General features: G+C 42.3%; 1 protein-coding gene across 4 annotated transcripts; it reads left to right on the forward strand.

Annotated features, from left to right (window-relative positions):
• Window positions 1-4,455: 4,455 nt before the first annotated feature.
• man2a2 (mannosidase, alpha, class 2A, member 2) lies at window positions 4,456-22,844 on the forward strand. Of its 4 annotated transcripts, XM_046037389.1 has the most exons (24): window positions 4,867-4,887; window positions 5,844-6,435; window positions 6,550-6,768; window positions 7,117-7,374; window positions 7,914-8,058; window positions 9,197-9,368; window positions 9,600-9,727; window positions 10,033-10,206; window positions 10,702-10,888; window positions 11,912-12,089; window positions 12,401-12,603; window positions 13,444-13,626; window positions 13,835-13,949; window positions 14,072-14,142; window positions 14,249-14,414; window positions 15,851-16,087; window positions 16,307-16,429; window positions 16,714-16,828; window positions 17,087-17,220; window positions 17,438-17,579; window positions 17,943-18,076; window positions 18,933-19,127; window positions 19,234-19,347; window positions 19,917-22,844. In XM_046037389.1, the coding sequence occupies exons 3-24, from the start codon at window positions 6,637-6,639 to the stop codon at window positions 20,067-20,069; spliced, it is 3,459 nt and encodes a 1,152-aa protein (XP_045893345.1). In that variant the 5' UTR covers window positions 4,867-4,887; window positions 5,844-6,435; window positions 6,550-6,636; the 3' UTR covers window positions 20,070-22,844. The 4 variants fall into 4 exon arrangements, with proteins under 4 accessions (XP_045893343.1, XP_045893344.1, XP_045893345.1 ...); XM_046037387.1 differs by lacking the exon at window positions 4,867-4,887 and adding an exon at window positions 4,456-4,553 and having other exon boundaries at window positions 5,844-6,768; XM_046037388.1 differs by lacking the exon at window positions 4,867-4,887 and adding an exon at window positions 4,628-4,646 and having other exon boundaries at window positions 5,844-6,768.
• Window positions 22,845-23,632: the final 788 nt, after the last annotated feature.

A 23,632-nucleotide genomic window follows, 5' to 3' on the forward strand; every position in this document is an offset into this window, starting at 1 on the left:
CACGTTGATGACGTTTAGATGACAGCCCCGCCCCTCTCCCCACGCTGCATTACCATAAAAGGAAGAGCGGAGCCAGAGCATGTCAGTCTCCATCTCTGCTTTATTTGGTTACATTTGCATTCTGTGCCTTTCTTCAGTCCACACAGACACAGAGGGGCTGATAGTGTTATAAAATAAGAGGTTATGTAATAGCTAGCAATTAAAATTTGTGATGCATTCTGATGGAGGAAAGTAGTTTGATGTTTCAGGGGGTCTAAATGCTTAGTATGAGATGAGATGGCCAGAGGCCTGAGGTTCTTTTCAGTGTTTTTAACTCTCTTGTTAACCCTCGCGAATCAGAGGGTGTTGTGCCATCTACAATTTTATGTGAAAACTTCCTGAAATATTTTATTGACAAAATTGCTGGTCTTAGCTTTTCACCCACTACATTTACCAGTGACCCCTCTGTTCCCCCTGGCTGCCCAGCTGTCTTCCTGCAGTTCGAGCCGGTTACATTCCCCCTTCTTTCTGACATCAACAACTACGTCCTGCAAACTGCCCCCTTGACAGTATTCCTGCACGCTTTTTGAAAGATGTTTTTAACACTGTTGGATCAAGCATTGTTGCCTTGGTTAATACATCTCTCAGCTCAGGGAGTGTTCCAGCTGCTTTCAAACATGCAGTTGTGCAACCGCGTTTAGAAAAGAAGAATCTGGATACTTCAAACCTCTCTAATTTTAGACCTATCTCTAAGCTCCCCTTTTTGTCAAAAGTCTTAGAGCCTTTGATATGGTTAACCACTCCATTCTCTTATCCCGACTCGAACAGTGTGTCGGCATTAGGGGCACAGTCCTCAAATGGTTCAAATCATATCTGGCGGATAGAAGTATCTCTGTTCACCTCTGCAAATTTTCTTCATCTGCTGCCCCTCTTTATTGTGGGGTCCCCCAAGGGTCCATATTGGGCCCCATGCTTTTTTCACTGTACATGCTGCCATTGGGATCCATTTTCAAAAAACACAATATCTCCTTTCATTGCTTTGCAGACGATATACAAATCTATTTACCTGTAAAATCTAATGATAAAGCTGCAACTCCGTCCTTGCTCAACTGCCTGAGAGATCTTAAAATATGGTTGAATCAGATCTTTCTCTGTCTGAATGAAAGTAAGACTGAGGTTGTTGTGTTCAGTCGACCTGGGGATTTAAGTGCTTGTGTAGATGCTCTTGGTACTTTAGGAATGTATAGTCGTCCATTTACAAAGAATCTAGGTGTGATCTTCGATAGTGCTTTTAAATTTGAAATACAGATTAGTTCTGTAGTAAAAGCCAGCTTCTTTCAGCTGAGACTGTTGGCCAAAGTCAAGCCCTACCTGCCACGCAAAGACTTTGAAAGAGTAATCCATGCATTTATAACGTCTCGACTAGACTACTGTGATTCTTTGTATGTTGGAGTGAATCGGTTGTCTCTCCATTGGTTACAGTTAGTCCAGAATGCAGCAGCTCGACTTCTAACTGGAAGTAAAAAGCGTGAGCACATTACCCCTGTTTTAGCCTTGCTCCACTTGCTTCCTGTCCGCTTTAGGATTGATTGTAAGATTTTATTGCTTGTCTTTAAATTTTTAAATGGGTTGGCACCTTCTTATTTATCAGAACTTTTACATATACACAATCCGATCAAAGCACTGAGGTCATCCAATGAGATGCTCCTCAATGTCCCCAGATCCAGGCCAAAAACTAAAGGTGACCGAGCCTTCTCAGTAGCTGCTCCTAATCTTTGAAACACTTTACCTGTAGAAATAAGAAATGCCCCGACTCCTGACACTTTCAAATCCTTGCTAAAGACGTATCTTTATTCATTGGCCTTCAAACAGAGTTGAGTAGTGACATTTATTTTATTTTTTACTTTTTCTACTGTTGTTGTAATGTATATTTGTTGTCTATTGTGGAAAGCACTTTGGTCAACTAGTGTTGTTTTAAATGTGCTATATAAATAAACTTGAACTTGAACTTGATGGTTAAACCTTAGTAATGCATGATATTTTATGAGCATATCTTATGTATATTTTGGTAATAATTTCTAATAAATTTGCTTAATAAATCATTTAATGACTTCAGCTGGTTGGACTGTTGACCACTTATCTGGCCGAATCCATTCACTGACAACCCAGTTAACATTTACATCTGCAGATTTACTTGATGGATATCACAGCTGTGTTGTATGGCTCATTAGAAAGTGAGAAACCACGAGCATCTATTGATGGATTATCAACAATATCTTATATCTGTGCTGTAATCAAACACAAAGAATAAATACTGGTCAAAGTTCTTTTTTTCACAACCTGGCAACCCAACAGTTGATTGATAAAAAAATCTATAAAGAATTATTGAATAATTTATTAACCATCGCTGAAGTCCCTGTAGCCTGCACTGTTTGTAAAGGGTACCTTTAGAATGTAGTACCATGTTAGTTTAAATGTATAGTTCAAGAAGCCAAAAAGACTAGATACACTAGATTACACTAGATAACATATACAAACATGTAATGCAAATACAACAAATCACAAATCCACCAATTTCACATACGTTTAATACAAAATTAGGGGGACCAACACACTGTCTCACGTATAATAAACTTGATACAATAAAATAGCTAGAAGCTACACCTGCTGACAAATGTAGTGGAGTAAATATCCTAATATTTGCTGAAATGCAGTAAAATATGAGGTGTCACAAAATAGAAACACTCAAAATAAAGTGCCTTTACATCAAACTATGTAGGCTACTACTAAGTACACTTTAAACTATGTACTGTACTATAGACTTTATAGGAGATGGGGGTGGGGGGACACATTGCATTTTGAGTCTCAACATATGAGCTTCAATATGTAAAGTATATTGGCACAGTGTTTCCCTTCAGGTCAGAACTACAAGTTTCCTTGTATAGAATTTCCTTCATCAGTCACCTGGGGATTCTCGTTTACCAGGTCAGCCGTTGTTGTGTTTCTTTTGTTGCTGTGGAGACAAGGTGGTTTCCTATGGGCCTTGCGCTCAGGTACACTGGTTAATACCCGCATTTTACCAAGGCAACTTTGCCACTTACATAATAATATCCAGTATGAACAGCTGGTAAATATGTCCTAAGGGCTGGGCTTTCTGTGAAACCTCATACATACCAGATCCACAGGAGATCCACAAGGCTCAGCGACAGGGACCGAAAGAGCAGTCACAGTCTGAAATCAAAACCAAAACCAGCTGTGTAAACATTTGTTCCTTTACATGACTTTGTTTCGTGAGAGATTATGTTTTCAGAACGGGATCTGTCACTGCTGGTGTAGTTTCTGGTACCAAACTTATTTTTAACTCTCAAACATCTTATTCATACACAGCATTTTCCATGGTTTTGTAGCTCCAAATGAAAAGTTATCAGTCTCTTGTGATTAGAACAAAACCAACACCATCTGTTACTGTCATGTCCCACGCAATCTGCTAATTAATTATTGAGGTGTCCGCTAAGCTCCTGTTTCCATAAACACGTAAAGAGTTCCTGAATTAATCAGTCAATCAAAAGAACACAACAATGTGACTCATATACATAGCATTATTACTCAGGTGTTGTTTACCTGCACAGTGGTATTCACTTCTCTGCAGCATTTATTTAACCAGGCAAATTGGTTAAGAACAAAATACTCAAGATGTAAAAAGGGGTCAGTTTTTCTGTGTTCTAACTAAATCAAATTAAGTTATTCTGTGAGGCCTTTTTGCCTTTTAGCCTTGTAACAAGAGTAGTACACTGGTCTTACTCACTGGGACATGTGTAATGGTCCATGTTATCTAATGTTTGGACTTCTGTATTTTGGACTCTGTCTAGTGTATCAGAGCTGATGATTAAACCAGAAGCAGTTGTGACATTATCACAGACTGCACAGCCCAAACAGTCACGAGCTATGAGATTCTTCTCCCTCATTATTCTGCACTAAAAACAACAACAGCCACACACATACATTTTAATCAGTGATGAAAGTTTTAAGTGTGAATATTTCTTTTGTAGATGCATAGCCATTGTATTAACAATAATAAAATTACTGACACTGTCCCAGAACTGCTGAGTGCATTGGTCGAAATATTACAATGATAGATTAGCTATAAGTTTTATAACTAACTGGGTCGTGTTAGACATAAGCTCAGGGCACATTTCCTGTGTGACAAGACGTGCTTTGATCTGTTTACTGTGTTGTGAGCAATTAAATGTTATATTCACTATGTTTTTGTAATAACGCTGTTATCTGTTTCATAGTTCAACACATGGCCTGATTGAGTCCTTATAATCATACAATAATAATTCAGTAATTTATAAATTTATGTTGCATTGCAGATTACATCTACCCACTGCATTTATTAATCGAGAAATTAAAGGTTGGGTGCATTTATTTTACCATCTCCTCTCTTCCCATAAGCCTTTGCAGCAGCTCAGTGGCGTTAGCTCCTATGCTAGCTGGTTCAGTTAGTAATCTGTCAGCTAAAGGCACGTACACTGCTGGGCTCTACACTCTTCTGGATTACTCCCCTTTAATGGGTAACGTCAGATTTTTATCATTTTGTTCACAAAAGAGACATACTCCCAAGGTTGTAAATGATTGTTCTTCGACGTTTTGATGAAAAGTGAAAGGTTAGCCAGGAAAAAACAGTCACGTATTGTCTTATATTATGTCTTGTTGGTTATCAAGCCAGTACTTGCTGGCCGATGCTATCGGCTGTAAGTTAACCGTGTAGCACAGTCTTCTCTCGGATGCAGAAAGACAGCTGGGACTGCTGCTCACCTAACGTTAGACTTATCAGTGAAATGACAACCCTTATAATAACGTTGTCTGAGTCTTGACGCTAGCTCGCAAACCAGTCGAGTTGATGTGGTAAGGAACATCTGGTAAATTAGCTAGCGCTAGCTTGTTTAGCTGCATATTCGAGATATCTAGTTAACCGGGATTAAAGTTTGGCAGAGTACGGTAATGTGGCTAATGGGTTAACCAGATACATTCATTAACTAGCTGCCTTGTGTCTGAGTTTACACCGGATAAAGTCCAAATGCAAGTGCTCTTAAGTTTGAAGCAGCGCAATGTTGCCAGCGATAACGTTAGCTAACTAACTAAGTCATCCAAGTTAAACCTTAACAGAGGTACCACCTCTTGGATCCATAACCCGGCGATTACCAAATGATGTTCAGAGGAATTTGACAGTTTGCGTACGAGATTGTGTATACTGAGGAATGTTTCCCCTGATGCTAATATGCCATCATGTGAGCAGCTTGGGATCTGTGGTATTCACGTTTTATAACATAAATGAAAGGCTGTAGTAGGTTATATGTCAGGCACCCCGACTAACAAAACCTTTAATTGTGGATATATTCATCGGATGGTGTAAGAAATTGTCGTCTTCCTGCTGACAGCGAGGCTATGTTTCAGTCAGTCTAAGCAAATGTAAGTGCCAGGTTATTATCCCAACTCCCCGTGGTAATGCTGAGGTATTCCCAGCCTTAGAAGTGAGCGGATTATGATCATGTTGGATTTGCACACGGATGAAAACAGGAACACATATTAGTTGCTGTGAGGAAACACTGGCCACTGCGCTCAGCTTTATATTTGTTCTCTTCCTCTTCTTCCTGGTTGACTTTACTTGTCAGATCAAAAAAGTAGTCTCTCTCTCTCTCACTCACTCTCTCTCACACACACACACACACACACACATACACACAGACACACACACACACACACTTCCTTTCCGCTTGTGCTTTATGCCAGTGACAGTCCTTCTCTGGATGGCTGAATACATAATTCCTGCATGCCCCATTAATCTAAAATTTTCCTAACAGCTGAAGAAGACCCTCTGATGTGATTTCAACTTGGCGCTTGTGACCAAAGGAGGACGCACTGCCCATGCTGCCACAGTAGATAGGCTGTCACTATGCTGCTGAGAGAAGAATGACATTTGTCTCATTTTAATTCCTGGAGCTCCTTCGGGCAGAGTTGAGGCTTGATTAAAAAGCTGCTGCTCTGAGCCAAGTTGGTCTTTTTTCTCAGCCCGTTTCTTTGCACTGCCGCAACCTAGTGTGCAAACTGTTATGTGACTGCAGGCCAACTGAGCAAAAGGGACTCCGGCCGTACTGGAGGATTAGACGGTGCTGTGGGAGTAGGGACTGGACCAGGAGAACAGGCCCACAGCAACACATCATGCCGCAGGGACACTAGGCTCCCTGTTTGAGCCCCTTCTGTCTGGCGCTATTTTTTTCTTTTCCTGCAGTCTCATCGGTTTGGATGGTTGAGCACAAGGGCTACTTTGAAGGAGCCCACCGGTGGCTGTGGTTTGGCCCGAGTTGACAGACTAGCTTGCCAGCTATTGCTTATTAGGAACCCTTTTCCACTGCTACCACTGCTGTAGCCACCTTTGCTGTGATCTTCAGTATGGTGAGTGGAGGCATCTCAGGAATGGAACTGAAGCATTAATACTGGTGTTGCTGGTTACTTTCCATCAATCCCCCCCCCCTGCACAGTGACATATTGAATTCTGGGTTTTTTAAGGGCTGTTTTCTCCGTGCTGGAAAAAACATCACCGTCAAGGTCATTTTTAAAATTTAAACACCGGAAAGAAGACCACTCCAGAGGAGGATGAAGCTGAGGAAGCAGGTGACGGTGTGTGGAGGGGCCATATTCTGTGTGGCTGTATTCTCACTGTATCTGATGTTGGATCGAGTCCAGCATGACCCTGCAAGACGACAGAGTGGCGGGAACTTTCCACGGGTAAGAGTAATCGCTGTAGCGGTGGTGCATATCCGGTGTTATTTTTGTTGTGAGACACCAGAAGTTATTACAAGGCTTATATGTATTATTTTTTTGTAAATACACATGTCCAAATACGTATCTATCGTTGTCTAGATATCTTTAGGGCTGATTGATCTCATACTGCTATTTCTTACATTTTCTGTATCAGTAGATTTGTCTTTAAAACCGAGGCGTGTCCATGATCCAAGGAAGGTTAAAATCAAGGGCATCCTTGGATAACTATGACCTGGATGACTGAGAACCTTCACAGACATATTTTATGATGTTCTCCAGCTCTGTGATTTTTTTTTTCTGTTTGTTTTTTAGAGCCAAATCTCAGTTCTGCAGAACCGGATAGAGCAGCTGGAGCAACTCCTGGAGGAAAACCACCAAATCATCAGCCACATAAAGGACTCTGTGATGGAGCTCACAGACACAGGAGCCGTGTCTCCCAGCGGCCACCTGCCATTCAGAAGTGCCAATGGTTCCTGGGTCTTACCCTTCGATGGCCGCCCTACTTTCCTTGCTGTCAAGCCCCAGGATTGCCAATTTGCTGTAGGCAGCCGAGGTCAAGCAGATGTTCAGGTGAGCTTACTGTACTACTAGTTTTTCCGCTAGATGAAATGCTAAGTAGCTAATAGGCCAAAAACATTATCATATCTATGTTGTAGATGTGAAGGAATTTTAGGGGTACTATGACACCCCAGGTCATGTTAGGGTCAATTGCTGAGCTAAAGTAAGCCAAAGGTGACAGCCAGCGACCCTCCAAAACAGTAGGTCAGACATATTCTCCTCTCTGTCTCTATGCAGAAAGTGTTGCATGTGGCTTGAATGACACACAACGTAACTTTAGGTTAAGTATAGTGTCTTGTTTTAAACCAATAACCAGTACAATCTTAACTCATGTATAGATGGGTGAACAGTAACCTTATTTGGACATTTTTAGTGAATTATTTTTAGTGAATCTCTTTAGGTCTAGGAAGGATAAATATCCCCAGACAGGAAGTATTCTTCAGACTTTGCATGTTGTATGCTGGCACTGTATCTCCTCAGCCTGGCGAGATAAACAAATGCTGTGTAAGTCTTTATCACACCTGTTTTTTCCCCTTTGATTTTCATTTTAGATGCTGGATGTGTACTCCCTCCTCAAGTTCGACAACCCTGATGGTGGCGTATGGAAACAGGGCTTTGACATTACTTATGAACCCGAAGAGTGGGACAATGAACCGCTGCAAGTGTTTGTGGTCCCACACTCCCACAATGATCCAGGTAAGAGGGCGTAACACACGCAGTCTTGTCTGTTTAAACTGTATCCTAATACACATCCTAAAGCATGTCTGAATACGTTTTTCCCCAGCAGGTTAATAGCGTCTTGTCTGTAGACAAGCCAGCTTACCTGAGTGGGAGGCTAGTGATTGGGAAGCAGAAATCGTACAAAATTTGGTTCATTCATTCTCATTATTATTAGCATAATGCTGACATGATTGACAGCTTAGCCACAAACAATGAAATTAGACAGATATTTGCATTGGAAAACTCTAGCTATTTATAGGATTGGATTGGCTGAGATTTTATTTTAGACTGACATTTCCATTAAACTTGTTTACCAGGCTTCCACATGCTTACTAACTTGACAGTTACAGTTATTGATATGTTGACAGGCTGCAGAGACCTGCAAATTGTGTCCATCAACAATAGGAATAGCCTTCATTTGGGGAGGCATTTGATTAAACTCTGCTGCAAAGTTTAGTTATTTTTTATGCAGCATTGAGGGTCTAGGGTTAACAGACGGTTCAGCTCACACTGAAGACATGTGAAAGCTGGTTTAATGATATTAGGCTCATTCCTTTGAATGCAAAGAAGGGATTTTAAGGGTTTTAGTCAACTACAGGTAAGCAGGGCAAACAATGAGGAACAAAATATTAAAGACTGCAGTAAATAGTCCTGTCTATGACCTCTGGTTCACTTAACTATCACCACTTCAGGGCCATTCCTTATAACATGTGTTACTTTAATCTTTATAAAATATATTGGCCTCAAATATGTGAGATAAGTATTTGACAGGACATGTATATGCTGTGGTATTCTACACTGTTGTACACAAAAAGTGCATAGAAAGTGCTTTTTAGTCACATTCTTTGAAACCACTCTGTGAAATAGCTTTCTGAGGGGAACAGCTCTACTTGAATAAAATATGAGTTTTATTTTTGATCCGTTGCAGCACTTTTTCCACAGCGCCGAGTCTCTAACCTGCCCTGTCGTCTTGTCTTTGTATCAGGCGGCTAGATAAATGGAGGAGGGGGGTTGTAGAGGTGTATTGTTTCAGAGATGGATCCAATTTGCAGTGGACGGTTGTGGTTGCCAACTGTTGTGCAAGTTGCTCATATTTACCTTCTTGTCTTGTTAGGGTGGATCAAGACTTTTGACAAGTACTTCACAGACCAGACGCAACACATTTTAAACAACATGGTGGTGAAGTTGGCCGAAGATCCTCGCAGGAAGTTCATCTGGTCTGAGATTTCATTCTTCTCCAAGTGGTGGGAGACTGCAGACATACACAAGCAGGAGGCTATGCGCAAGTGAGTCACAGCTAAGTGAAGTGCACATTTTTTGCCTTTTTAATTTCCCCGACTAGCTCTGAGAATTAGTTGAGATTTCTTTGGTGCCTGCTGGCCTCAAGTACAATAGATAATATATCCGCTGGCAGATGGTGGTTGCAATAAAAATACCTTGTTATCAGGTTAATGTGACTGTCCCTCTTTGTGGATGGATTATCCTCACCTCGCTTTCTTAATCTCTCTGTTTAACAGATTGATCCTTGGAGGGCAGCTAGAGATTGTGACAGGAGGCTGGGTGATGACCGACGAAGCCAACGCTCATTACTTTGCCATGATAGACCAGCTCATAGAAGGACACCAATGGCTGGAGAGAAACCTGGGTACGCAGCTACCAGAAATTAATCGTTACTCGAGCCTTTTCATATCTATTAAGATGAATGATGCTTAAATGTTAAATGAACGCTCAGTTCTCTCTGTGTAAATTTCAGCCCCACTACATTCAAGTTAAAGTGATACCTATCCTCTCAATGTTTGTCATCCCTTATGCAGCAGGTGTAGCCTCTCGCTCAGCGGGTGATAAAACACTTTGTGCTACTTTCAGTGCTCCCTGCTGAGGAGAACGATTTTCTAAAAAGATGCATGCCTTCCTTTTCTCTGTGCATAAACCTTCAATACGCTGTCATAGGTGTAACTCCTCGCAGTGGGTGGGCGGTAGACCCTTTTGGACACAGTGCTACAATGCCCTATCTGCTGAAGAAGGCCAACCTGACCAGCATGCTCATCCAGAGAATCCACTACTCCATCAAAAAACACTTTGCCTCCATTCGCAGCCTGGAGTTTATGTGGAGGCAGGCCTGGGGTGAGTGGACCAGAGTCCTCGATGTCATCTGATTCATGTGCTCATCTTTTTGTTAAGCTCATAGCAGAATGAGTAATGCCACTTGTCATGGCCTTTTGGAAGAGAGGGACATTTTGGAAAGACAACCAGTGTGTAAAAGCCTCGCATAGATGATAGCCATCGTCATTTTTTGGACATCTGCTGAAGATGTACTGTTTACTTTTAATGGTAAAAAAAACTCTGATATTACACTGTTAGGTATTACTTTGTCATAATAAGGTCTTTTGGAGATTTTGTAACGAAGTGACGTCATTTACATTTTTTGCTGCTTTATCCAGAATGACTTTTGACAGTCACTGTAGGTGTGAACTTAACCTGCCAACAAGCACTGGTGTGTCTTTGATCACACATACCCCTCCTTACTCACACTCAGAGACTGTTGTCAACAATGGATGTCCCTCAAGCCAATGTTTTTTTAAATATGTTTTTTATTTTTTTACTATCCTGCCTTGACAGACACTGGGTCGAGCACAGACATCTTTTGCCACATGATGCCATTCTACAGCTACGACGTGCCTCACACCTGTGGGCCCGACCCGAAGATCTGCTGCCAGTTTGATTTCAAAAGGTTACCTGGTGGTCGGATAAACTGCCCATGGAAAGTGCCACCAAAAACAGTGGTGGAGGCCAACGTAGCAGAGAGGTGAGACATGCGGGGGTTAGTTGTGTCTTACTTTGTATCTGTAACAGAGTGGAAGTGGATGCTGTAGGTCTATCCTGACTTTGTCTTAGAGAACAAATGTTAAGATGTCTATTAGGGCTAGAGCGATATATAGGCTGTTCTGATGTGTCAGCTGAAAATCGATTATTGCAGATATGTGTCTTTATCATTGTATATTAGATCTGAAAATAGAGCTGAAAAGTCGACTGTTTGTTTGATCGATTGATTTAATCTGCAACAATTTTGATAATCGTTGTAAGTCATTCATTAAGTGAAAAGGCCAAATATTCTGTAATTTCAGCTTCTCAAAGATAAAGAATTGCTTGCTGGTCTTTGTCTTGTGTGATTATACTGTCACATAAGACAAGACAATTGAAGAGTGTCATCTGATGTTGTATAGACCAGTCAATTAATGTATAATATAAGTGATCATTGGTTACAGCCGCAGTGTATATGCTAGTCGATCAAATAACAAGACATGCAAAATAAATATTTGAGGTAATTTAGAAAGCGTTTCATTTACATAGTTTATCCACCAAAGAGCAAGGTTATTTTTCAACTGTTAAATGTCCTGCTTGGTATGTATCTTGGTCTAGTCTTAAATAACCGTGCTCACAGGCTTTTAATTAAAAATGATTGTATGTTACATGTTTATGTAAAGAGGCATATTGGCCTCCAAATTACTCGTCACCTTTTTGTGTAGTATCGGAATTTGATTGCTGCTGTTGCAACTCTGTGTCCCTTACAAATGAACTAAACTTGCACCAATGACGACAGCCAGAGCAGAACAGGCATAGACTGCGGATAGTCTTGCAGCCTTTTAGAGGACCTTTAAAACTTTTCAGAGGACATATTTCAGTGGCTAATGGAAAATACCCCCAGGGTTAATTTAATCCTCCTCTTTCCAAGGTCATAGTGATTTCCTTCAAATCTGGCGCATGCAGAGCAGGACAATTTGGATTTGTGCACTCAGATTCTTCCCCCCTCTCTCTCTTTCTCAATCAGGGCAAACCTGCTCCTGGATCAGTACCGTAAAAAGTCCAAACTCTACCGCAGCAAGGTACTTCTTGTCCCTCTGGGAGATGACTTTCGCTACGACAAGGCCCTGGAATGGGATCAGCAGTACATCAACTACCAGAAGCTGTTTGACTACATGAATTCTCACCCAGAGATGCACGTACAAGTGAGAAAATAATTTGTCACAAACAGTGTTGCCAAATGAATGTTTTCTGAATCTTTGTCATTGTTTCTGTACTTCTCAGCGTGCGGTATCTCGGTGTACAACCTTTCTTGTGATAATGAATCATGCAGTGGTATTTTAACTTGCTGACAGAACAAGGAATCTGTCGTGACGTGATGTTTGGTTTAGAACATGCCATGTAAGATGAAATGCGCATGCATAATCATGAGAAATGTTCTCCCCCCCCCCTCAGCTGTGTTTGAGTAAAATGTGTTTTTTTAACAATGTGTCATCTGTCTGGCTGCTCCCCCCAGGCTCAGTTTGGGACTCTCACAGACTACTTCAACGCCGTATACAAAGCACACGGAGTGGCTCAGGGATCCAGACCTGCAGACTACCCCGTGCTCAGTGGAGACTTCTTTGCCTATGCAGACCGTGAAGACCACTACTGGACTGGCTATTTCACCTCTCGCCCCTTTTACAAGAGCCTGGACCGTGTGATAGAGTCACACCTCAGGTAGGGCAGATGCAGTCCCGCATCTCTGATAACTGACACCCATAACTTGCGATTTGCATTGCAAATAAGATGCAGTTGTGGCATACTAGGTTAAGGGGCACACATATACCTGCAGTGTCCTTTTTATATAAATTAAAGGCACAATTCAAATGAAAACACATGATTGGAACTTGGCATCACTCTCAAATGGATAGGCAAGTCTTTTGTAACACTAAACAACACCGAAAGTTAAGTTACCATTGTTCTCTGTTTTTCTTTGTCTCTATATTTTTTTTCATATCTGTAATTCTGCAGTTCACTTAACTATCACCATTTCAGAGCCATTGCTTACAGTGATGTGGGACTTTGATCTTTATAATATATATATTGGCCTCCAGTATGTGAAAAACAGGCTATATTACAAAATGCAACACACAGTCCTGATTGTGTCAGTATATAGTATATATATGTGAACTACACAAACAGCACTGTGCACAAATATTATGGTATGGTTGTAAATATTGGGCCACGATTGGGCCTTTTTAATTTCTGTCTCTCTCGCACGTGTCTATTTGTCTTCACTGTGAACACTTAAAATTAAGCGGAACAACAAAATTCTTTTTAAATGCATGTGTGTTACATTGTCGAACAAGTGGATCCATATGAGCAAGTTGCTAGGATTAGATTACGGAGCAATAAAATGAAATAGAAATGTTCTAAGGTAGATATTTTCAAAGAATAAGCTGTTGTCTTAAAATAGCGTAATAATTAGCGTAACACACTTTTAGCTGACAAAATGAAGCTGCTGTGTCTTACTTTAAAGGGCTCCGCAACACTAACTGTTTGTCAATGTCCTTTCAGGGGGGCAGAGATCCTCTACAGCCTGGCGGTTGCGAACGCTAGGCACGCGGGCATGGAAGGGCGCTACCCTGTCTCAGATTATGCCCTGCTAGTTGATGCGAGGCGGTCTGTCGGCCTGTTCCAACATCATGATGCCATCACTGGCACTGCGAAGGAGAATGTTGTCATTGACTACGGCACTAAGTAAGGATCTGAGGGTTTAGAAAGAAATGACAGTATAGATCGGATGGATTAAATTCTTTACAAATGTAATTTATATGAAGTAAAAAAAACTGTGGCTCCTCTTTATTGTCCTCTGTCTCTGTGCCTATTTTATACTTGCTGTTCAATACTTTGATACAAAATAACAAGCCCTCTGCTGCATTTTGCCAATGATTCTTCCATTTCCCAGATTACTGCGCTCACTCATCGGTCTGAAGAGAGTAATCATCAATGCTGCTCATTTCCTGGTCATGAAGAACAAGGAGTTTTATCGCTTTTACCAAACGGAGCCCTTCCTGGAGACGGTAAGAGTAAACAAGGAGGGTCACTGGTGCCACTGTATAATAATCTGTTTGAAAAACCAGCATATTTTGTTCCTCTTGTAAGCATTTGGTGTGTTTCGTGTGTTACATTTTTCATTATGTAGGATGACAGGCGTGCCACTCAAGACTCTCTGCCTCAGCGCACTTTAATCGAGCTGGACCCAGCAGGGCCGAGGTATTTGCTGCACCCCCTTGCTGCTTTCATCTCCTCTGCCTCTTCCCTCTGCCGCTCCTCCACCATCCTGTGCTTCTGATTGCTTTTCCCTTCTCTTTTCTACCAGGTACCTGGTTCTGTTCAACTCTATCGAGCAGGAGCGGCTGTGTGTGGTGACTGTGTTGGTCAACACAGTCAGGATGCGGGTGCTTACTGAGGACGGACAGACCCTGCCTGTGCAGCTGAGTGCGCAGTGGAGCTCTGCTAGTCAAATGAGCGCGGAGGTATTTGAGGTAAGAGATTAAATTCATCAGGCACGGCTGGTTTCCGCATAATGAAAATCGCATATCACTAGCACATCAGCAGTGTCTGCACTTGATGTGTTCAGAGAATTGCTGTGCACTCACTCATTTTGACAGCACTCACAGCCCAGTACCATAGTTATGTGCTTTAATTGGAAGAAAATAGACTATATAGAGAGTATAAAGACACTTCAAGTTACAGTTACATGTGTGAGTGAAGCGAGCCGGTGTAGGTAGCTACATTGATAAAAATGTAAGCATTATGTGTTTGTCAGATGGGACTGAGACAGACTACTGAAATACTGGGCTACAACTTGTCCAGTCCAGACAGTTAGCTGGGGGTGTGGAGTTCAGACCTCTGTAGCGCGCTCCCCACCTCTGCTTGAGGCTAATTTAGCTGCAACCCACACAAATCTCCGGCGGCACTGTCTGCAGCCAGGTTGCATTGTGGGTAATGTAGGCACCATGCTTTCACAAGGAAGAAGAATGCATAGATTAAATAAGACAGTATCTCTGTTCTGATCCATCATTTTTGTCCATCGTGAATTGAACAGTATTATAGCAGTGTGATGCTAAATTAGTGGAGTACTGCTTGAACTATCTCTGTGTACCATTATTGTATCTTTCCTAGAACAAGAATTAAGCATTAATAGGCAATATTTGCATGCATTTAAAAAAATAAAATAAAATCCAAAACAAAACCCAACACACAAGTACGATGCAGTCTATGGATTTCAAATTCTACATTTCTGCCCATCTTGCCTTCTTCAGGACACAAAATGTTGACTCACAGAATCAACAGAAAGAGAGTTATAAGGTTGGAGGTTTGACCCCCAACTTATTCTGTCAAGATGTCAAAGGGTCCTTGAGCCAGACACTTAAGCCGAAATTGCTCCCAGTGAGTGTGTGTGTTTGGTTGCTTTAAGTGTTTACAAAGGAAATGGATGTGATGTGGAAATAAGATTGAAAATACTCTGAATTAAATCTGAATTTTAAAGAAAAGGGCCTCCCAAGTTATGGGTGTGTTTTTTCTCCTCTTTCTTTTGTTGTTTACCTGCAAGTAGAACAGATGTGTTTTCTCTCACTTCTCAAAACAAAAAAAACACACTCATTGGATCAGCTCAAATCATGTACTGAATCTGCAGTAGTAAAAAAAACACATCCCATTTGCTTTACAACAACTAAATTAATTTATTGTGCCCAAATAAAATTCCCTCCACCCACAGAAAGTAATGAAGTTTGTAATGGAGAAATACAAAACGGCCTCATTAACACAGTCTCTCATCATATTTTAATTACAGCACACTGTTGCTAATGTGTAAATACTTTTAACTTTTAATGAACGCCTTATGGTCAACACACACAAAAAAAATTGTGTGTATGAATGCTTTAATTTATTCATATCCAACCATTCTTTTTCCATCCAGGCAACATTCATGGTTCGTCTGCCGCCCCTGGGTCTGGCCGTGTTCCATCTGTATGACTCTGCTGACTCGCCGATGACGCTCCGCTCCGACACCCTGCTCAGGCTGTCTGGTCGGGGCGCCAGTGCTCGAGCGGCGGACCCGCTTCCCGTCCGCTCTCAGCAGTCCGACCCTCAGACCTTCTACATCAGCAGCCAGTCTCTCACGCTGGGTTTCTCTGGAACCAGCGGCCTGCTGGAGGTTTGAGTTTCATCGGCTCTTCCCTCTGTTGACTTTAAATACGAATTAAAGATTTGCTCATCTGTTTTGACTTTGATCTTTTTTGGGGGGAAAAAAACACACTCTTGATTTCCTAATAAACCCTGGCTGTTTGATCAGCCACTGCTACTCAAACATCCTTTCATCTCATTTCTAATTCGATTCTGCTCTGTCTTCCTTCTTCATGGCTTTTTTTTGCAGAGTATCAAGCGCAAGGATGATCCTCAGGAAGTGAAGGTTCAAATGCAGTTCATGGTCTACAGCACTCGTCCCTCCAAAGACAAAAGTGGAGCTTATCTCTTCCTACCTGATGGAAAAGCAAAGGTATTCTCTCAGTTGTTGAATCTCAGATGTTTACTTGCCTCTCAAAAGGCTTTGATAGACGCTCCCTTGTGTGTTGCGTGGTTGTATCATGCTGGGGTGCTCGGGGCAGGAAGCCAGGCAGCACTGGGTGCTGCTTCATATGTTTCGTGATTTAAAGACAGAGTGTTAAACAGAGTGTAAGGGCTTTGCTGCCAGACTGTACCTAGTCTCTTGTTCCGCTGGTGGCTCCTGCTACTTCTCTCTCCCTGTCCCTTTTTTAGCACTTTCTCTCTCCCTGCTTTTAGCCCTACAACCAGAAAGAGCCACCTGTGGTGCGCGTCGTGGAGGGGCCTCTCTTCTCTGAGGTGGTGGCACACTACCAACATTTTCAGCAAACCATCCGCGTAAACAACATTCCAGGTAATGAACACACAAAAATGTACAATGGAATCGGGTCAAATGGCTTTTGAGAAAGATTGTTATGTTTTAGTTAAAGGCACCAGATGGTACAGTACAACAAGGGCCAATATGTTTGACAAAATGACACTTACTACATTTCAATTAGGTACTTTTTTTCCTGTCAGCTGCAAAAATGCAAAATACAAAGTAGCATTTGTCATAGTTCAGATTATTTTTCCTCCGTGGCCTGAGTGTGGGTCTGTGGTTCTGTATTTTCAGGGGTGGATGGGTCGTCGATAGACATCACCACCATGGTGGACATCAGAGATCAGACTAATAAGGAGCTGGCAATGCGACTGGTCACTGACATCCAGAGTGGAGACGAGTTCTTCACAGACCTCAATGGCTTCCAGGTCAGCCCCACCCTCAGCAAAAGAGAAGAATAACTTTATTTGTATACTGTCAGAATATAACGAGATGTATCTCTGATTAAAGGGATGGTGATTAGTTGATAACCTTTTTGAAACTGAGTGCAGTGGCATTTTTTTCTCTCAGGTTAAATATCCCTGGCCTGATAATTTCAGATTTGACATATTGTGTCATTCTGTGTCTGATCGCTGCTTCTTGTAGATGCAGCCTCGTCACCACCACCTAAAGCTTCCCCTGCAGGCCAACTTCTATCCCATGCCCAGCCAGGCGTACATCCAGGACAGCAATCACCGCCTCACGCTGCACACAGCTCAGTCTCTGGGTGTCAGCAGCCTGGAGAGTGGTCTGTATTTTATTTTATTTTATTGTTTTAATGTTTTTTTTTTTTCCTTCTTAAGAAATTTATCCCTGAAGTGCACTCATCTCTTTTTCTTTGTTGAATGTCTCCAGCCTTTTATGGAAGTGTATGGAAGCACTTATCTATCCCTCTTCTCCCTCAAGAGGTTTTCAGAGAGCAAAAGAGTCCATACTCTTACGCGAATGTACCGAGCTAATCCTTTTATCATCGTTATGTGAATGATGGAGGCGTTTGTAAATGATGAATAGCTCAAAATTGTTTGTCTCCATCGACTGATGTCTCACAGTTCAATACGCAGGCTTAGTTTTAAAGCTGTTGTCCTTGCTCCTCCTACTCCTCTTCCCTCAGGCCAGCTTGAAGTGATTATGGACCGGCGGCTGATGCAAGATGATAATCGTGGGCTGGGTCAGGGCCTGAAGGACAACAAAAAGACAGCCAACCGCTTCCGACTGCTGCTGGAGAGGAGATCCATGGGCAACAAGGTCAGTAAGATGACAGCGAAGGCGGTTATTGAAGCTCTGCGAGTGCTCTTCAGATCCCAGCACACCGCATCTGACTCTTCGGTGCTGAATGACTCCATATAACCTCTGTTCAAGGCTGTGGGTGGAATATAACAATGTTACGTCCTTCATTTTGTGTTCATTAACACCTTTCTTCATATCTTTTTTTTTTTTCAGTACTCATTACTACCCCATCTGTCTCTTTTGTTATCCTCTCTAACTTTGTTTTCCTTCTCCTGTTTTTCCACTCCATTACCTTCAGCATGATGGCGTCTTTGCCAAACTCTTCTCCTTGTTTCATTCTTTCCTCTCCAAAATCTTGAGTGACGGAGATCAAGAGGTAACGTTGCCTTGGCAACAGTGAGGATGCTTGTTAGCCCGCCCGCATTATAGTCTGTGCTGTAGCTCCAGTTCCTTTGTTTGTTTGTTTTGTTTGTTTTTTGCTTTTCTCCACCACATAGTAGCCAAACTGGTCCGTCTTTACGACAGCGCCATTAAAAGTAGGAAATTATGTCATTTATCAACAAAATGAATATGCATTGGCAAAGAACGGAAGCTCTGTGGTAAAACTGCTGTGGGTCTTGGTATGAAGTTTCTCTGGCCTGCAACACGTCATGTTTTGAAACACTAATGTTAATTTAAAAAGTTTTAGATTAGTACCGTGTCTGTCTGGACTAGGATTAGAAGTATACCTCGTCCTCTGACAATATAATTAGAACCTATTCCTCATGTAGTACAGTAATAGCAAAAGACTGACTCTAGAGGTGATTCATTGGTGTTGTAATAATTAAACTGTCGTTTACCACTCTGGCTTAAATCAGTCTCTGCCCTCCCACAGATGATGGACAGTGCGACAAATAGCTTCCCGTCTATACTCAGTCACATGACCAACTCTTTCTTGAACCACGAGGTCTTGGCGCTGCCCGTCCTGCCCAAAAGACGAGGCGTCCCTCCTCTGCAAACCTTCGCCCCTCTCAAGTCCATCCTGCCCTGCGACTTCCACCTGCTGAACCTGCGCAGCATCCAGAGCCAGGTGACTAGAAAAACACACACACACAAACACACTCATTTTAGTGGTTAGATATTCTGCTTATTGACTTAGAAAATGACACGTGTCTCCTGTGGTGATGTGTGAGCAGCAGGATCCTAACTCTCCGTCTCCATACACTGCCTTGATTCTTCACCGTCTGGCGCTGGACTGTAGCCTGGAGGCCCAGAACCTGGGCTTCAACTGCACCACTACACAAGGACAGGTCAGGGTAGAGACACACACACACACACACACACACACACACACACACACACACACACACACACACACACACACACACACACACACACACACACACATATTAAACTTTGAGCAGAGATTTGTTTGGTAATAAAATAATAACTAAGTACATTTAACTTGTTCTATGCTACTTTATATACTCCACTATATTTCAGAAGGAATGATTATACTTTTTTACTCCACTACTTTTATCTGACAGCTACAGCTGCTATTTAGTAATGCTACTTTTACTTAAGGAAATGATCTATTCCACCATTGGATATGTTTTCTACCTGATGTAAGCTAAACTTGAAATTTTCTTTCTCGCTTGCACAATCTTGTTGTGATTCTAACGCCCTCGTCTCGCTCTCTCTCTGTCTCTCTCTGTCTCTGTCTCTGTCTCTGTCTCTGTCTCTGTCTCTGTCTCTGTCTCTCTCTCTGTCTCTGTCTCTGTCTCTCTGTCTCTGTCTCTGTCTCTCTGTCTCTGTCTCTGTCTCTCTCTCTGTCTCTGTCTCTCTGTCTCTGTCTCTCTGTCTCTCTCTCTGCCTGCAGCTGAGTGTATCGGGACTGTTCAAGAACCTTGACCTGCAGCTGCTCCAGCCCGTGTCCCTGACTCTGATGCACTCTAGCACGCCTCTGGCCAACGACTCCACCATCAGCCTGGACCCCATGGAGATCTCCGCCTTCAAGCTCAAACTGCGCTAAGAGTCACCCGGACTAGAAAAGCCAATAGAAACCCACCAGACTCCAGAAGAACCAGGCCCATGCCGGCCATAGACTGGCAACAGAGGGGTTTTCAAGCAGAACCACAAACACTACAGCTCGGAGAAGAATGTTCCACTGTAACAGGACTGACTGCACAGCAGGGGGCAGATGATAGCTGTTACTGTGGACGTCTTCGAGTGCAGGGAAAACCCGTGTGAACCAGCAGCTGTTCCAAAACAAGAAAGACTGCCAGAATCGCTCATCAGATACAACCGGGTATCTGTTTGTCTCTATAATTGAAAAATGAAATCTCATTTAGTTCTGCTTTGTAAGAACTCGTGTCTTTTTCTATCTTTGCTCCATCCTGGACTGGACTACTGAATGTAAATATCCCAAATGACAGGGGTGCAGGGGACTCGTGCCACATCAGAGTGCAATTTACAAAGCTTTATTTGGTGTATGGGTTTATTATTTTCATTTTTATGTTCTCAGTGAAGACGACGCACATCACAGCGAGTTTGTTTTTGTACCTGTCAGTCTAACGCTGGCTGCAGCCCATTTTTATTTTCGTTTCGACAGACTCGAATGCAGCAAAGCGAATGTGTGGTCTCTTCATCTCAACTCGCGAGGAGACCCAAGCAGCGGCTCTTCTAAGCTATCATATGTCTGAGTCCAAGACTTCCACTACGCGATAACAATGTGATCATTAATCATATCGGAGGACTGTTTACCTTCTGTTTGCTTTTTGCTTGTAGATAGTCCAAAGACTTTCCTTTCTTTCACTTCTTTGTCCCTCCTTGATCTTCCTCTCTGCTGATGAGAAAATGGTGGAAGCTGTGTGCATTTCAAAGCCCCTGTCCGTCATTCCTGCGCTTGTACTTCACTGCTGGGAGGGCAGTTTTGTTTACCATGCTGTATGCAGTAGAAGACTAGACAAAGACTATACCTCATATATATACCATACGGCAGATATATCAGTATGTGTGTGTGTGTGTGTGTGTGTGTGTGTGTGTGTCTGTAGAGTATGTCGATGTGAATATTTGGGTCAGGGGTTTTTGTTTTTGGGTGTATTGAGCTTACAGAGTACACTATCAGGGACTGTTCATAGTACTGTGAGGTATCATCGATCAGTTTGGGTGTCTGTGTCAGTGGGCCAAAGGGAGCTTCCCATTGAAGGTTGGAACATAAATTTAAAGGGTTCGTTCACACCAAATTGCTAAAATAGACACATTTTGTTCGGTGGTATCGGGCTATGCAGATAATTTTGCTTTTGAGATATCCGTCTAGAGGTGCTACTGATGATTGTTTTCATTGTTGATGAACTGCTAAGTCGATAAAATAATAGAAAATAGTGGGGGAAAACAAGCTCATTACAATTTCACCGAGCTCAAGTCTATGTCTTTTTAATGACTTGTTTTGTACAAACGGCAACCCAGAGATTCTTCAAATGTTTTTTTTAAACCTAAAAGTAGCACATGCTCATTTGAGAAGCAGAAATCAGACAATATTTGGCATTTCTCCCTGTTGAATGCTTCCTGACGATCAGAATTGTTGTTGTCTTTTGATCATTTCAGCACAGTACATCTGTCTCTGAGATTTCTGCCACTTTCCCAATACATTGAAGCTGAATGGAATTTAATCTTTGGCGCTCAGTGCATTTAATATCTTTATTTAAGTCGCTCTGGATAATCCACAGATCTCGCTGTGAAGCAGTTTCCCTGGAACTACTTTCTACTAGGAAAGGAGCTGTGCACCAATGCCATGCTACATACTAATTCTAAGCATTTTGAGCATGGAGTGTGTTCACACTGGAGAAGTGATAAGATTCCCAGCATTGATAAAGATGCTTGAGTCTTGAGTGTGCTGTTGATATACACTGTTGAACAAAGAAGACGGAGGAGCTGCTCACGGCTGATCAAAAAATGAAAACAAATTGGATGCTGGTATAACAGCTCCAGGAAGGGTTTTTTTTTTTTTTTAAACCAGGATGGCATGACCCTGATTGGCTTACCGTGATATTCTTACCTTAACCAATCTCAATCCTGCCTAAACCAAACTAACCCAACCACTGAAGGCAACGAGCACCAAATCTTCGGTTGTGAGTGCTGAGTAAAATTCCACCTGCCTCCATTGGTGGTAGAAATCTCTGTGTATATATGTATCTGTAATTTGGGTGAACTGACCCTTTTTAAGATCAACGTATCAAACCATACACAGGGATCCTCAAAGAAGAAAATGTTTCTTCAAATGAGCTGCAGTTTTTAAATAATTTCAGCTCCACAGTGCTTCTTATCCTGAGGCCGTCTCGAGGCACTCAGCCTTTTCTGGTGTGTCTGCCTCCACAGCAGCTGTGGAGGATGTTGTCACCTGTGTCCAAAGCTGAGGCCCGACGTCTCACAGTCCACCAGTGTCACACTTTGTACTGCGCCGCCATCTCACCCTGCCCCCACTGTGTCCCAACACTTTATCCGCTTCACTTTCCACAGGAGGTCTGCTGCTTTGTTGCTCTGCTCTGCCGACATGCCATTGTTCCAGTACATGTGCTTCCTCTCTCAGTGCGAGCACTGCAGATCCCCCCCCCCCGGTGAACATTCCTGTGTGTCCGAGTCTCTGTATAAGAGTGTCTCTTTCTTTTTTTAAATGTGATATCTGTAGCGCTGTTTTTGTTTGTTCAGAGGTAATATATGAAGGCAAGGTCTCGTCTGTATTTGTTTATTCATGATGGATTAGAACAGAAGAGATGGGTTGTGAAATAAAGATCAAAACACAAAGCTTTTCTTTTTAGAAAGTTGCCTTTTATCTGAAATTAATTTGATTTCTTCAGTCTTTTAATGCACTAGTGAATCTCTACTGTACTTACTTTCATGCAGTTCCTTGGTCTTCCTCAGTATCAGTTAAGAGGTTGACTAATTCTCCAGCAGTAGGGGGCAACGTTGAGTCAGAACAGCAGCACAGTCCATGCCTACATACAGTATGCAGTCACTCTTTGAGACTTCAGCCCTTTTAGACTGTGCACAGCTTCACTTGTGAGTGGTTCGCTGTCAAGTGAATTAAACTGAGCAGGGTGCCGGTGTAGAAGCGCACACTTAAATCACATGTAGTTAACAGCAGCATGTTTTCACCCATGTTTACTCCTCTGAGGCGAAAGTGTTGAAGGTATCTGTGACAGCGAATTGAACATGAAAAGAACAGTTTTGTTTGTTCACGCTACATAAAAATGTATCAGGGACACACAGAGGAAGGAAGAAAGAAAGCGTGGTGGCAGGGACGCCTGAGGCCGGAGACTGATCACTGCACTGAATCTGCCAACTGTGTTTCTCAACTTTTCTGTAAGGGATGGGAGGAAGAAGCTTTGTTCCTGGGCATCACATTCAGCACCGACAAACAAAAGGTCTGACCAGCTGGAATAATGAGACCTGAACTACAGTTCTCATGTGGGGGGTGGGGGGCTGAACTGATTTGTTGTTGTTTTTATTAATCTAATATTTCTTGTTGCCAAGTCTAGTTAGTAGGCAACATTGTGCAGGACATGACAGCTAATTACTACAAGCTAAAGGGCACAC

This window comes from Micropterus dolomieu, linkage group LG22, assembly GCF_021292245.1.
Source record: "Micropterus dolomieu isolate WLL.071019.BEF.003 ecotype Adirondacks linkage group LG22, ASM2129224v1, whole genome shotgun sequence".
Lineage (NCBI taxonomy): Eukaryota > Metazoa > Chordata > Actinopteri > Centrarchiformes > Centrarchidae > Micropterus > Micropterus dolomieu.